We start from the raw sequence: 16,768 nt of genomic DNA on the forward strand, positions 1-16,768 counted from the left end.
GTCGGTCGTGTGCCCCCTTTTGAGAGGCACAATTAAAATTTTAAATGTTGTTAACGAAAACAAAAGTGTGCCCCCCCCCCCTTTGAAAGTGAACAGTGAAAAGACCTTTTTTTGCTTGTCAAATTTTTCCTCGGAAAAATGTCCCCCGCCCCCACTCCTTTGGAAAATCCTGGATGATCCACGTCCCCTGCATGCCATGATGCTTGTTTGATTTTTCTCTGTTACTTCAAATAAACTTGTTGTAGTGGACTTATTGCCCTTTGTGTTTCACCCCCCTTCCCTTAATTGGCGGCGGAAGCCAAAAATAATTGTAGGGGGGAACCACCAAACAAACAAAAAAAGGTTATCAACCAAAAATTTTAGATTTAAGGGGGGACACAGGAAACAAATTGACAAATTAAGGGGGGCACGTCCCCCGCCCACCCACCCCCCCCCCCCCGCTTTCGCTATGCCCCCTTCATAATTTCCCTCTGATTTGTTTGGGGGTCTTATTATTTTATTATAATTTATGCTAATTTCTCTTATTTAATTCTTGATTTGTATAAACACTATAGGCATCAAATTAAATCCTTTCAGTGATAGAAACACCAGCATATAGCCTTTTCAATCTTACCACTTTTCACTATTCACTATAGACATACTTAAAATTTTAGAAAGTATAGATCAGTAAAATATTGCTTGGTATGAATATAAAGTGAAACAATTTTTTTCCGTCTTTTCTGATGAGATTGTGCAATATATTACTGAGACTTTGAATTGCAATTAAAATCTCTGCCACATTTTGATGTGGCGCGCCTGCGCCAAGCCTGGATGAAACCTAGTATTCTTCATTTGGTTTGGTATCATTGAGCCTGAGGTTGAGGCAAACTTGTGCTAAATTAGTAAATATCGCCTTTTGACATGGACGCCGCCAAAAGACGAGAGGCTAGAAGAAAGAAGCTACTTGAGAGTTCTGAGGATCGATTCAAACGAATCGAAAGACTGAAAAACAGATGTAAGTAAATACAATATGTGTTTTTTGTTGATGTTTTTCTCCTGGGCAGGTTAGGACGAGGCTCGAGCGGTAGCGGGGTCCCGTGAAACAGCGAGCGGCTGGACTCGGCGTAATGGTAACTGCAGTTTGGTTCTCGATACATGCCATGAGTCGCACAAGACTGAGCTCAGCGCTCAGAAGTCAACGGCTATAAACGCCAACGCCAGTGGCAGTAGTCAGTACGGGAACTTATGGCAGTGTATCCTATTGCCGGACACCTTTATTTCAGTGCTTTAAAAGTGACAACTATTTGCTATTCCAAATATTCTGGAATTTATGAATATGATGAAATTATTTTATATTTTCCAACCGTTTTCTTTGCACCGCACTTGCCGCATACCTAGTCTTGAGGACGCAATTGCGCAATGATCATGATGATGATGATTTTTTTAAGATATGTCATATACTTCTTCATCATTGACGTCTTGACACTCTCTCCATAGTGTCTAAAGCGAAGGACCAAAACAAAGATGGATTTCCCTAAGAAATCCATCTTTTTAAACCAAAATCACGAGAATTCTATTAATTTTATTCATTCTTACACCTTCCTACGCCTAATGCGTAGGAAGGTTTTAAATATTATTACATAAAAATATAAAAAAATAAAGATTTCTTACCTAACTGATGCCGCGTAGACCCCTCGTTCCACATGTAAACAACGGGAATACAATAGCGTCGACCCTTGAACCGCTTATGTATGACGTACTTCCGGAAAGCAATGCCGTCTTAACGAACAATTTAGAGATATAAATTCTTATTTAACAAAAATAAAAATTTATTTTTCAATCATAAATAATTCATATTAATATACATAAATTATTTATGATCACAAATAAATGTTAATATTTGTTAAATAAGAATTTTTATCTCTAAATTGTTCGTTTTCCATTTAAAAAAAGAATAATTGAACTATCGAAATGGACGGCACTATCTCTCTGACCCCTCATGCTTTCTCATTATAGATAATTAAGCAACATGAAAACAAATTTTTTTATAAGAAATTATGTAAGTAAACAAGCTTTTTTTATACTGTTCAGCAAAAAACAAAAAAAAAGCTATACAAAACTAAGATGTTAAACATGCTAAATCATTATACATGTATCTTTATTTCATTTTCATTATGATTATTATTTTTTAATGAGATTTATTTTAATCACTTAAAATTAATTCTTGGATTTGGGATAACTTGAGATGTGAAACAGTGAAACAACAAAAATTTGTAGTAAAAAATAGCTAATTGAATTTAAGATACAGATTAGGCATATAGCTTACGTATCCATCACAATCGTTCCAAATGGAGATAAGTTCATCAAAGAAAAGATTATGGAAAGTCCATACGAAGAGGCGCATTTTAAATTGTAGGTAGGGATGGTAGGCCCCTTTCGGCTGCTATGTCAAGTTAAAAAAATCACTGTAGTCTCTACTCATTAACTTTGAAATGTTGAACACATAAACCTTATATTCTTATATAAACTTCCATAAATTAATTGATCAACTTTAAATATGACCAACGTATATGATCGTTGTAATTTTTAGCATTATTTTTGTTAATAGTATTTTTTCCATCGCGGATCGCACAACTTTTTCTATGTTTTAATTATTATTGCAAAGCACTACTTTATTCACTCGGACATGTTTGCAGCAATGTTCATATTTTCTTTGTCTTCGGTTACTCATGCAATTTAGGTATGTTTACACGCTAAACACTCACATTTGTATTTCTTGCATTATATCTGACAAATAAAATGAATAAATTAGATTTTTCACACGCAGCCTCTCATATTTTCCTTTTTAGTCTCATACAATCAGACACTGTTGATTTTGTTTACTCCATTCAAACCCTATTTTTACGTCAACAAATAACATATTAACGCATAATTTACAAAATTATCATTATATATGTACATGTATTCTATAAAAATACAGAATATTGAACTATAAAATATCGAAATTACTTGGTTAAATCAATTTTTATATCGGACAAGGGTCTCTTTCGTTGAAATATCAATGAAAGGTGTCTCTAAAAGGACACCGTGTTCTAAATAAGGGAAATAATGAAAATTTAGATTTTATTCAGTTATGTTTGTGAATCTTTAAAGTTTTTTCTCTTTTTACCTCATATAGTAAGCTCCATACATCAATTCTACAATCATTAATGAATAAAATATCATTCGATCTCCTTTTATTGAAATAAATTATTTTATGAAAAGTCGTCATTCTGAAATAAAAGGTTCAGGTGACGATGAAGACTAAATATTTTTCTGATACTATTGATATCAAACGATGTCGCGGACTTGGAAGACAAAATTGCCTTCTTGAAACGGAAAGCGCTGATTTGTCGCCAATCTTCCTATCTTGGAAGAATGGTCCTAGGACGTTCCTACGTATCGCTCATCTCGTCATGCAACAGGCCCCAGGAAGCCTTCTGTTTCGAGGAGTTTTTTAACATTTTTATTTTTCCTGGTACACCACTCGTACACAGAGAGCTCACTATCCTGCAGCCACCATTAGGGGGTAAACAATGCAAAATCCCCCCAACAGGACTCATTGATTTTTGTCTTTATTTCATGAAAAAAAATAAAACCACCATGACCACAGAGCTGAAACCGTGTTCTGATTTTGTTTTTGATATATAAAAACACAAGAATGAGAAATTTAAAAAAAAATGAAAGTATTTCTGATTTCAATTTTCTGTTTTTGATCGACACATCAAGTGACTTTTTGATAACCTTCACTCATGGATGAACAATGAATATTTTTAAGTTAGTCAGAGGAAAGAGAAGATTCTAAGCTTTAAAATGACCGATAGGTCGTTTGTCTATAGTACAACGTATTTGTCATTAAGTTAATGATAAATCAATAATTCTCAGACTCAGTTGCATTTTTTCTAGGATGTATTGAAAAAGAATTAGTTAAAATGGTACAGAGGAAAGAAAGTTTAGCCAAATTGTGTAAGATTGAAATGTCAGATGATACTCAAGTATAATCCTCATTACTTACTCTTTATACCTTGGTCACATTTGCTCTACGGCGGCCGTACGGTGAGTCGAAAACAGCTGTTTTAACATTTTTTGTACCAGCTGCATGTAGGTGGTTTGAATCAAAATTAATAAAATTGCTGTTTTCAACTCGCCGTACGGCTGCCGTAGAGCAAATGTGACCAAGGTATTACCAATATTTCAGACTGAAAACCAATTGAATGCACCCTCATATGATCTTCTTTGCCTCACCCCCCTCCACCCTACTCCACATTCCTGCAGCTCAAGAGCAAGAGATTATTCCCTGTGACTCTGGTAATGTAGGATCATCTGTTCAAAGTACAGTTGAGGAATCTCCAGACCTTTGCCAAGATGCAGCTACATTACAACCCCCAAATTCAGGTAAAGTTAAGTCATAATTTTGTAGTACCGGACCTCTACCAGCCACAATCCTTTAACTCACTAATTACACTATAAAAAGCACAGAACAATAGATTTGGTTTACTGAACCTATTCTATGCTCTCACGGTGTAATAGTGAATGAAAGAAATGTGACTGGTCATAAGTGCAAGTCAACCATAGCCTTTCTCAGTTTGTTTGGAATCTGAAGTCACGTAGTCATGTATTGCCTTTGATGATTTCTGAAGGCCGTTTCCAGGTGGGCGTTTCATGAGCATTTTTGTCTGGCAAGTTGTCAGATCTGACATCTTTCCTTGATTCTGATTGGCTGAACGACATTGTTACTATGGTAACTGTTGGATAAAATGGGACTTGTCGGATAAAACGTCCGACAAGTCCTTTCATGAAACGCTCCCCTGCCAGCTCTGTCAGGCCAAAAAAATATTTTGAAAAAGATGGTTTTCGGGGGCTTTTTTTCACGACCTACCGCATAAGTCTGCTACATCAGAGAAGCTTTAACCTTGCAATGAATGGAAATTTTCCAGGGCTCTTGATCATTTCATGGGTGAAATCCCCCAAGCCCTTGTGAAATTTTCCCCTGGTTCCTGACTGTGATATACTGTTGGCTAGTCCGGGATCAAATTCAATGTGGTCTGAAATCTGAGGGCAGGTCTGGAACGTTGCTGGTATCAATTCGACCATTTCCTAGCAGGAAAAAAAATGAAGAGTTAACGGGACAGTTTTGTGACGGGAATTTGATCCAAGGTAACCACAGTATTTTTTTGTGAAATGAGATTGCAAGGAAATGTGATATTAGATAATTGCTCCCTTCTAAAATATTTGATACAATATCTTCTTGATATTCTTGGTGGCTAGGTTCTACTTCTTCTATTGTGAGTAAAGCCTTGTTCAGATATGATGTGAAAATTTCAAGACAGAGGGTAAAAAAATCAGTCTCATAAACAACAATAATTTGCCTTTGCAAAAAACCCCCCCAAAAAACAGAGAATCTCATTTTCCTTCTTTTTCTTGGAAATGGTTGGTATCTGTCAAATGGCGTGTTGCAAGAAACTTGCTACCAATTGCAAGTCTATTTTTGGTCCCTAAATCAATCATATGTCTTGTAGTTAATTGTGAATTAGTGATTGATTGCTTATCTGCTCCTTGAAACAAGAAGTTTAATCTGATATGCTACTGCTAATGTTGATTTATTAGTTGTAAAATTGCAACAGAATATTTGCAATTGATCGCAAATATTTTCTTGCAACATCCCAAATTCTTCCTTCGTATTGATGATGAGTAACAATCAAATACATATTTTCAAACCAAAAAAAGAAATTTTAATACGAGTACAGGTACATGTGCCATAACAGTACATATATATCCATATTAACCCCTTTCTTATTCCTCTTCTACCCTGTGATAAACTCTAAAATCTGTCTGTTATATTTTTTTGAAGAGCAAAAGGCCTCAACAGGAAAACCAAAAGATGGAGATTCTCATACTCACTCATCCAAGTCATCTTTGCCTTCCCATCATGCATTGGGTTGTCAAACTTGTCATCATACTGATAGGTAGGTCAGAACAATGTATGGTTTTAAATAACTGTTGAATTCATTGATGCTCCTTATATGTTTTATTTTTCCATTCAGTTATTTATTTGTGCATTATTTATCACTCGAAAAAGAGAGAATCTTGCAAATAAACGGCTATACTTATTTCCCTTTGGTCAATTTTTTTTTTTACTTGGTTTGCTATGTTGCTTGATTCTACAATTGATTGAGTCTTCCATAATATTATACCAGGGTACAGACATAATGACCTAATATTTGTTTGGTATTTTGATGATTACCTAGACAAAATAAAATTAAGACTTAACTGGTTTTAATAAGTTACATAGAAAATATTTTAGTAGGCCTGTAAGCATTAATTATGATGAATGGTCTTTCCTTCCATGTGGCATCACATAGTGACATACTACTATGTGTCTATTTAATAATATATTAATGAATAATAATGTAGTTCTTGTATAGCGCATATCACTTTATGTCATAACGTCCCTATGCGCTTCCAAAGGACTTGGATATTATTACCCTGGCTTTTATAGCCCTGCAGCCTTTTACAGCACGGTGGCATTTCAAGGAATAAATTCCTGCCAGGTACCTATTCCCCTCAACTGGGTTGAGTGCAGCGCAATGTGGATGAATTTCTTTCTGAAGGAAATTACGCCATGGCTTGGATTCGAACCCACGACCCTCTGTTTCAGGTCAGAAGACTAATCCACTGGGCCACAACGCTCCACGTTTTTTTGATAGAGGTTTCTGTACCTTGAGACATGGTCAAGATTCAGGTTTTCTTAGCAAACCAAAATGTATTTTCTCTCCATCCTTTCTCAAAATTTTATTATTTTAACATTCTATTAGATTTCATGAATCACCAGGCAGCAGTACCGAGTCACCGGTAGAACCGGAACCCATACCTCGAGATATCAGCCAGGATTCTGGTTTTATGGAAGGAATTTCTTCACAAAGCAGGACGCAGTCGTCTGAAGATCAGAATTGCCAGTCCAAAGCTGTTGACCCATCCGTCCAGAGTGTAGTCTCCATCCAGACTTTGGTGTTTATTATCTTAGCAGTCATCACCAGGCTCTGGCTTGTCAACCTAATCCACGGACAGGTGGGTGTATCATAAAGCTTTTCGTAAGTTGCGAGCGACTTTACGAACGACTGGTGATCCTTTTTTTGTGCTAAATGATATACATGTACACCAAATTTTCATTGATGTTCATTTATTGCCTAAGAAACAATCTCCAGTCATCCATAACTCTCAAACAGCTTTATGAAACATCTGCCAGGTATGGTATCTCAGAATCGATAAAACAATGCAGAAAGAAAAATGGTTATTTATTTGGACATGGAGTCCCCCCCCCCCCCCTTGTCATATTTCATTGACACCGATACAAAAAATAATTGCCCCAAAATGTTATATGGGTGATCCCTCTTGCATGTGATATTTTTACTTCTTTGAAAGAAAGTGTGTGTCCTAGATATCAGGCAATATAATAATCACTGTTCACCCATTCTTAATATCAATGTAGGGCAAAGGAGAGGAGGCGATGTATACACAAGACCTTTAAAAGACTTTACTGTGTATCAGGCCATTACATTGACATACAAATTTTAAAGTCCTTGATATGAGATACAAGAAGTTGGATTCCTCTGTGGCCCTTCAGGTTTAACTTAGACCATGGTCTATTACTCTGTGCTAAATCTATGGGAGGCCAAAAGTGTCAAAATTTTCATGAAGTTGTATGTTTCTTATGTTTACTGTGCTCTTTCCTGATTTATCGATGGTGTAGATAATCATCTATTTATATTTCCCAGACAATTATGAATGATTCGAGAACCAAATGAGCTGAAAAATTACATATCTACGGTTAGAGATTTAGGTGACAATTGGCTATCCATACTTAAACCACAACTTTAAAGTTGAGTTTAGTTAAACTTGACTTCAGAATACAGGCCAGTGTGTTTAAGAACAGTTAATATTTCAAGGTCATATTGACGTAAGCTATTTCTGAATGAATTATTGACCCTTCTTTAATGTGGAGATTGGACAGGAGAGAACAGCCATCCTCTTGCAATGCATGTTAGTGTTTATCTTGCTTTGAAAAAAAATATATATTTCATTGGAAAATTTTCATCTATCCTATTAAAGTTGACTTCTTTCTTGTTTTTCCTTTTCAGTCCATCATTGTATTATTCTTAGCAACAGAACTACTGCTGTTTTTCATTGGGATTGAGCAGGTACGTTTATTTATCTCCTTACTGCTGTTACTAGATAATTTATTATTATTTTTTTTAATCATGACATAATTGTTTTGTATTTTGCATGTCTTTTTTCCAAGACGTGTTTTATGTCTCTTGACCACTGGGCAAAAAGTGATAAAGAAGTTTGTACTGGAAGACTTTTCCTCGATGTATTGCTATATCAAAACTGTTGTCATGCCTAATACCTGACACATTTCAAAATATATCTTGGACGTCTTACCCCAAGACCACTTTTTGTGCAAAGTCTTGTGAGCAGTTGGTCAAAACTGAGGGAGTAGTTTGTTCCTCATTATGTGCAATGGACTGACCGCCCAATTATTTGCTGATTCCTATACATATATACCCCATTAAAACTTAGTTTGGGAAGGGTATGAATACTTTTTGTCTCGCCCACCAGAGGTGAAGGCGAGACTTAGCAATCCAAATGTAGATGGACTTGGGGGACCTGCATGTTATGCTGCAGTCGGAGGTCACATGGTAAGGAAAAAGGTCATTTTCAGGTCAACGTTAAAGTTTACATGCAAGACTCTCTTATGACACCTAACTCCGCAACCGTAAGTTGCTTTTCAACCAAACTTGGATGGTAGATGGACTTGTGGGACCTGCATGTTATGCTGCAGTCGGAGGTCACATGGTAAGGTCAAAGGTCATTTTAAGGTCAACATTAAAGTTTACATGCAAGGCTCTTATGACAAGTGTTATTCCATCCCAGTCATTTCACAATGACGTTTCGATATAATTCCAGAGATGCCAACCCTCCCGATTTCATCGGGAGGCTCCCGAAAATTCATCCCAACTCCCGCCCTTACGATTACCATCCTTATCCTCCCGAAATTACGATTTTTTTGCATTGATCAAATTGGATTGGAAGGACATGTATCGTCTGCTAACTTTAGCATGTAGTAACTCCATTACGTTCGCTGCTACTAAATTCTGTGTGAAAGGTAGACAAATAAGGAGCAGCGAAAAGCTGGTGCATGTGATATGCCCAACAGAAATCCACTGTGCACCAGGCCGGTAGGCCCGGCTAGCTTCGCGAGGCGTGTGCGCTCGCGGCCACTGGATTTGTCGAGTCGTGCGGTGGATATCGGTGTGTGATTTCGGCGTATTGATGGGTTGATATTGACACGAAATGGCGGAAAATCGACAAAAGAAGACCAAGAAATGGTCTCAGAAGTATAAGACTGAATACAGTCTCCAGTACCTGTGTGTTCGGAAGTCGGAAAGAGGAATTTACCATGCATTTTGCGCAATTTGCAGCGTGGACATTTCAGTTTAGCACGGAGGTCGTGATGATAATTCGGAAGCACTTAACGTTCGGGAGCAAACGGCATAGGCCTACGGCCTACGGACATTGCGAAGACAAGATCTTCGAGCTCCACTAGTACCCTGTTGTCTTTATTTCACCAAGCAATGGACCAGCGCTGAGCTTTTCTTTACTGGATTTATAGTGGAACATAACCTGCCTATAGCCGATAGTGATAATTCCTCCTTATTATTATTGTTGAACAGGTACTTCTTTTGTCCCCTCATTTTTTTTACATGTAAAAATGCATATTTGATATTTTTTATGTTAAAAAAGTGGGAACAATGTTTATTTGAAAACATGTGAAATGCCCCAAAATAAGGGTCAGATTGCACCAGAGAGCATCTAGAAACCCAGAGCTTCCAGGGCCCTAAGGCGGGCCCTGGACCCCGGCCGCAAGGGTCAAGCTCTCTGTGCTCGAGATGTGCGCTACGTGCACACAATTGGGTGGCGGTTGCAAATCCTCCCTAATTCTGATTTCCAAAAGTTGGCATCTCTGTAATTCTCTTGCATGCCCTCGCAAATCACGATATTTCTGGTTATTTTCATAAGTGGGCGAGACATAAAATTGCTTTTTCCTTGTTTTGCCTTCAAATGCAGTCATAGTTTGTTCATGTGCCATGAAAACTCCGGGCCCACATTTTTGCACTTCATGATAATAATAATGCAGTTTTTGTATAGCGCATATCAAATTATGTTATAACGTCCGTATGCGCCTCCAAAGGACTTGGATATTTTCACCTTGGTTTTAGCCCCGCAATCTTTTACAGCACGGTGGCATTTCAAGGAATAAAGGTACCCGTTTATCTCACATCGGTTGAGTGCAGCATAACGTGGATGAATTCCTTGCTGAAGGAAATTACGCCATGTGGGATTCGAACCCATGACCCTCTGTTTCAAAGTCAGAAGAATAATCCACTGGGCCACACCGCTCCACAATATCTTATTTGTTTATAGTGTCATGTGTAATGCAACAGTCACACCATGAAAAAGGATTCCAGGGCCCCGTATCACAAAAAGTTACGATCGTAACTCTGGAAATCCATCAGTGTCATAATTTTTATACAGGGAAATTTGCAAAATGTCCTTTGTAAACAAAGGAGAACATGCCAAATTGTTAAGAAATCAGTGAATTTATGAATATACATTCATATCTAGAAATTTTTCTGAACAAACATGCATGTTATATGTAGATTTTGCTGGCTGTCCATAGTTGCGAGTGATCGGATCGATCGCAACTCTTTGTAAGACGGGGCCTTGACCAACCAAAGCTATGTCATTGGAAGTAACATCATAAATTTGGTCGGACTGGAGTCAGTTTCTGTGATGTGACTGTGGGCGTCATCTTTCATCTTGCAAACAGTTTTTAACATGGAAAACACCTTCCCCCGATTAACATCAGGGGCTCGTCTTACAGAGAGTTGCGATTGATCCGATCAATCACAACTATGGAAACCCAGCAAAGTTAACATATAAAATGCATGTATGTTCAAAGGAAATTCTAGATATGAATGTGTATCCATAAATTAATTGACTTCTTGACAATTTGATGTGTTCTCCTTTGTTTACAAAGGACATTTTGCAAATGTCATAAGAAAAAATTATGACATTGATGGATTTTCATATAGAGTTATGATTGATTGGATCAATCATAACTCTTTGTAAGACGGGGCCTAGATCTTAGTTTAACTCATTGAGTGCTTCGTGCACGCTACGTATCCTACTATAACATGCCACACTCGTGCTCGCACGCCTACTATTGATTGCTTTGTGCTTGCATTGTTTCCTACCCTCGCCTGCTTCGTGCATGACTGCGCACATTCGGAATAACAATCATTGTTACGCCGTTTTGCATTGTATTGCGCATCGCATGCACGCCGTAATTAGCACTATTGTGTGCAGTGTGAACTCTGCTTTCTGACAGATAAACTTACTCACGCGGTTTACATTCGACTTTTTCGAGTATTTCTACATTTTTTACAAGATATGGCTCCACCTCTGAGAGAGAAGAGACCTAGGTTTTTGATCCATACAAAACACTCCACAAAATGGAACTACTTGATACAACTCATATTTTAGCGGTAAAGATAATAACCAATCCACATAATGAGGACATCATTATAAGGGGTATGAAATTTCCTACAACTTTACTACACAATATTTTGTGGATAAACTAATCGTTAGAGAGTTACAAGCAATTGTAATCATGACTATTGGAAGGAGTGAATACGACTCGCGATCCCAAAATCAATGTGGCACAGGGGGGTTTTGTGGCTGGCACAGGGGATTAGCATCGGATTAGCACTGTGGCATTGGCTTAGTAGTGTGCGTGGCATGTTAAGAGTTAACAGATGATTCAAATTCCCCTTCTCTTTTTATCTCATCCGTTCATTGCAGGCACCCGTCCAAAGTGGCCCTGTCAGGATTCTAACCGCCCTTCTTGCCTTCAGAGGAGTTCCTCCAGCGACCGTACAGCAGGTCCAACAATATTTAGGATTCTTTCAAGGAACTCTCAAAGATTTCTCCACCTACCTCTTTGTGTTTGTCATGGTGCACATCACAATGGAGTGGTCATCTGCTCCAGAGCTTGACCAGCCCAGGTCAGTCCCTGCACTGTGACCGTGTTCTACGCCGTCTACCATGGAGCGGTCAGTGGGTGTGGGGTTTGACCGGCCTAAGTCATTCCCTACACTGCAGCCTTGCTGTAATCCCTGTGCCATGGAATGGTTTAATAGGGGATCAGAAGCTTGTTGACCGAACCAAGTCTGACCCTGCACTGCTGCCTTGTTCTATGCCATCTAGCGAGCAACGGGTACAGAGACTGACCCTCCTGATCAGGCTGTACTTCATTCAACATATGTCAAGTGTATGTGGCCAGAAACTGTTCTTGGAGTTGTTTCCATGAATGTGTCCAGTGCTTGACCGTTCGGAGTCAATTTGTGTAGTGTGCTATGCATCATACATACCTCCCAATGCAGTGACCATCAAGTACGTAGCTCATTCCTCTGTAATAAGCATTTTGCATGCAACATTCTAATGGTCATCCATCTATAGACCAGTCAACTGGTTCATATATTGTTACATCATTCTGTTGTATTCATCATAGATTCTAGTATTGGACTGGTCATTTCATCCATTCTTTGACCAGTTATATAGAACCTTAAAGTGTTTTCTCATTCCACTCGATATGTAATGCCATAATGATGTATTGACTTTACCTAGAGACTAGTGAAAGAAACCAAATTGTCAATATGTCTCCTTAGTCCAGACGCATATTCCGCTTAGGTTTGATTGACAACACAGTGCTCACCAAGCCCTCTTATTGGCCAATTATAATTATGTAGTCACTTTGTATCTGTTCAGTGATTTAAGGGTGTGGGGGAGGGGTGGTAACACGCAATGAATACTCACTGCTGTTTTGGAAAAACAACTTTCCAAGAGATGGAGAGTGTGCATACATTGTATGTTGGGAATAGTCTGTTCGAATCTTACGTCTGAAGTTAGAGAGTGGATACTGCTACAAACTAATTCTCTTTACTTTTCGAATACTCCCCATTTTTTTTTTCAAATTCAATTCGGTTTTATTCAACAATATTCATCAAAAAGTTCGAAGACCGACAATGTGAGTTTACAATAAAAAACACATAACAGAGAAAGTAAATAAATACGTAACATGCAGTGACCTTTAAAAAAATATATATATCATATTTAAAAAAAGAGTCATGTATTCTGTTAAAAAAGGAATTTCAACTGAAAGATCACTGGCGAAAAATAAACAAACTGCAGCTCAGTACGGTGGCGCAAAAAAGCCTGATCAAATTCAGTGTCTTGTGTATTAATACTCTGTAAGCACTAAGTAGATGATTTATTTGAAGCCTAATTCATTGTGTTTGAATGCCAGAATCCACTTGCCATGATTAGGTTCTGGTGTTTCGTCATATTCACAAACAGAAGCTATACATGAACATTTCTTACTGCATTTGGAGAAAAGCAGCATGATATGAAAATAACAATTGTTCTGTGTAATTCAAATCATAAAATAGCCCTGGTTCAAAAAGCAACTTTGAAGAGGCCAAAGTGGTCATAGGAAAATGATGGGAATAAGCTGTCATTCATGTATTTGCCATTCTTGTGTGCCTACAAGTCCATTATCCATTATAAAGAAAGAAAATACTACACAAATTTCAGGTTACAAATATTTTTTATGTTTCACTTCAAAAAAAAAGAAACTGATTATCCTATATTATTCTTTGATATAAGTTGACATCAACTATTTGTCAAAATTATTTTGATAAAGTGAAAAAACCCCAAACAATTGCTTCAATATGTTAGGCACTTTTTGGATGTTCACAAAGGAATGCAATACAACTTTTGATACATACTGCTTTGCCCACTAGGTATTACACAAACTAAAGACAATTATGATGTAAGCATGGAGCTATTACAGAGAAGGAGAACCATCTTCCAATTTCTCTGTTAATCCTTTCATATCGCTTCCTTCGGGCGAAGGAACGATATCTAACATCAATCGGCGAGCTAGCTGCCAGGCGAAAGTTAGAGCCCGCTTACGTAACGCGACAAGCCCCCTCGTAAAATCTGAGGTTAGAGATTTTTGAAGGACCCTGCGAGGCACCGCCGTAAATGACGTGCTCCCACATAACCTCTCCGAGCTCATTTTTTTTTTCAAATTTGAAACACGACTTGCTGTTCTTCTAACATCCATATTTCTTTGTACGGATTCCTGATTCATACAAACAGACACTTGGGTGGTCATTATATTAGATTCTGTAAAAAGTCATTTTGAGAACTAGAACTGGAATTTATCTTTAACGCAGTTGGAAGAGATATGATTTTGTTAATTATGATCTTTAAATTTTCTTTCTATTAATATTGCCCATTGGGGCCGAATATTAGCGTTTATTATTATTTATTATTATTATTGACTGAGCCTATTCAGAATTTCAGCAAGTTCAAGGCTGTCATACTACTAATACTACTGGTCCATTTATAATGCCATAACAAGGGTATTGAGTTGAAATAATATTTTTTTTTTTAATTGATTTAGAAGTACAAAAAAATAATCAGAAGTTAGTTCTACAGTCTTATCAATTAGATTCTTTTTGCCATGTTTTTTTCTATCGTGTTTTTATCTTTTTTTTATGGGGAATTTCAATGATTTTTATTTGGTTTTTGTGATTTTGTGTAACAAATCACATATAAACAAATAATGAAAAAAAAAAACAAGTATTTTGAAAATAATTAAAGTAGACACCCGAAGAATCAAAAGTATTTTATAATGCCTTTTTGTGGTCATCATTGTAAAGGGGAAGTATTACTAATCAGATATATAACTTCACTTTTCAAAATAGTGATTAGAGTTTGCAGAAATCAGCTCTCAAAAATGATTTATTTTCATGCCATATTTCTGCCTTCCACCGGTCCTCTTGCGAGCTCCAGCTGAGTGACGTCACACAATGAGCGTGAGCAGCTGAGCTGACAGCAGCCCATTGAAGACGATCTTTCCAATCAGCGTTTTTTGCTCTTAGAATTGTTTATTCCTCACAAGATTGGTCTTGTTATATAGATAAAAGTTTGAATTTACTGAACAGTGAAATAAAGTGCACATTTAATGTATTTTGGTAACCGATATTTAGCTTAGAAAAAATGATTTTTTTTCAAGAAATATATTTGAATAAACAAAGCATATTTTCACTTAGAAATCACACTTGCGACAAATTAATATTATAATCAATATAAAGCATAGACATTCTTCGTCACGACTAAAAAAAAAATTATGAAATTTCATAACGTAACAAAGTCAGGAACCACAAAATAACACGGCAATATCCATCGCGAAATGATTGAAATTGCAGTTGAATTGCCGAAACATGATTAGCCCACAGCGGCAAGCGGACTTTGTTTCATTTATCTTAAAAGACCACCGGAGAGTAGGAAACGGTCTGTGGCCAAATGTATTGGCCATTGTTTTGTCGTGTGCGAGGACCCTGGTTCAAAACTCGGAATCATTTGGGTATTTTTTTTTATTCCTTCTCGTCCCTACCCAGCTTTTTTTCTTGTGAAATCCTATTCAGACCTGTATTTATCAAATCTTAATTGCTGCTTTTGATTTTCAAGTTCTTGATTAGATTCTAATAGAGTAATTTCCCTTGTTGTTTTTACTCAAAACAGTCACAAAACAATGATATGCAAATTAGTGTTGTCACTCACATCACATTCGTTTCTAATTTTTTGTGGCATTTTGTTTTTTAATTCTTTGCAGATTTGAGGATAGGAAACTCTTCATCCGATCACAATAGGTTACATTTACGGAACTGTAACTCTAAATGTTATTTGGAGGAAAAAATTTTCAGAAAATAATTAGAAAATTAAATATTTAATCTACATGTCATGTAAATATATCAAACAACAAAATACAAAAGAACTTAGTGCATGTGACATAATCGGTTAGTGTAATTTGCACATCGAAACAGATGAGCATATTGTTTTATAAATTAGGCAAAATTTCTCAATGTTAAAATAGTAATTATATAAATTTGAATCAAAGTTTTTATGAAATTTCCTGCAATATCTTATTTTTCTTTGAATTCAAATGAATTTTTGATTGTGTGGACTTCTCCTTTACTCTTAATGTAGGGAATGCATAGCAATATTTATCCAGAAACAAAATTGTCTTAGAATATGCAAATCTGTAATTGGGCACATGTTCACTTTTCTTTCATCCAGGCCACTTCCTCACACCCACCAGGCTTACAGTCTTATAACAAAAAAAATGATGAACCATCACACAACAGCACACAACATTCACAGTGCTTCACAATAAATATTTCACTTCTGTTCATACATGTACATGCAATAAATATTGTGGAAAACAAATAAAAGGCGTACCCATATTCAAATACCGTTTAAAAGGACAAATATATTATACTTTTCGAGAAAAATCAGCACGTTAGATATCTGATAACAAAACACAATTATGGGGCACTGCAAGAAACTTATGTTCCATTGCAAATCAAGCGTAAGTCTTAAATTCAAATTCAAGCGTAATAAGGTCGAGTTGCAATAGCAATTCAACTACATGTTTGTCTTTAATCAAAGGACTTACCCTTGATTTGGGACGTGTGATTGATTAGAAAATTTCTTGCAAAATGCCCTAATAACATTAAAATTGTTCTTTCGTTTTAAGTTGTGTGTTCTTATTTTC

General features: G+C 36.8%; 1 protein-coding gene across 2 annotated transcripts; it reads left to right on the forward strand.

Annotated features, from left to right (window-relative positions):
- The first annotated feature begins 852 nt into the window (after positions 1 to 852).
- LOC121432086 lies at positions 853 to 14,380 on the forward strand. Of its 2 annotated transcripts, none has more exons than XM_041629934.1 (6): positions 853 to 994; positions 4,294 to 4,413; positions 5,867 to 5,984; positions 6,834 to 7,086; positions 8,157 to 8,216; positions 11,944 to 14,380. In XM_041629934.1, exons 1-6 carry the CDS (start codon positions 901 to 903, stop codon positions 12,163 to 12,165), a joined length of 867 nt encoding a protein of 288 aa, XP_041485868.1. In that variant the 5' UTR covers positions 853 to 900; the 3' UTR covers positions 12,166 to 14,380. The 2 variants fall into 2 exon arrangements, with proteins under 2 accessions (XP_041485868.1, XP_041485869.1); XM_041629935.1 differs by having other exon boundaries at positions 5,870 to 5,984.
- The last annotated feature ends 2,388 nt before the right edge of the window (positions 14,381 to 16,768 follow it).

This window comes from Lytechinus variegatus, chromosome 18, assembly GCF_018143015.1.
Source record: "Lytechinus variegatus isolate NC3 chromosome 18, Lvar_3.0, whole genome shotgun sequence".
In the NCBI taxonomy this organism is placed as follows: domain Eukaryota; kingdom Metazoa; phylum Echinodermata; class Echinoidea; order Temnopleuroida; family Toxopneustidae; genus Lytechinus; species Lytechinus variegatus.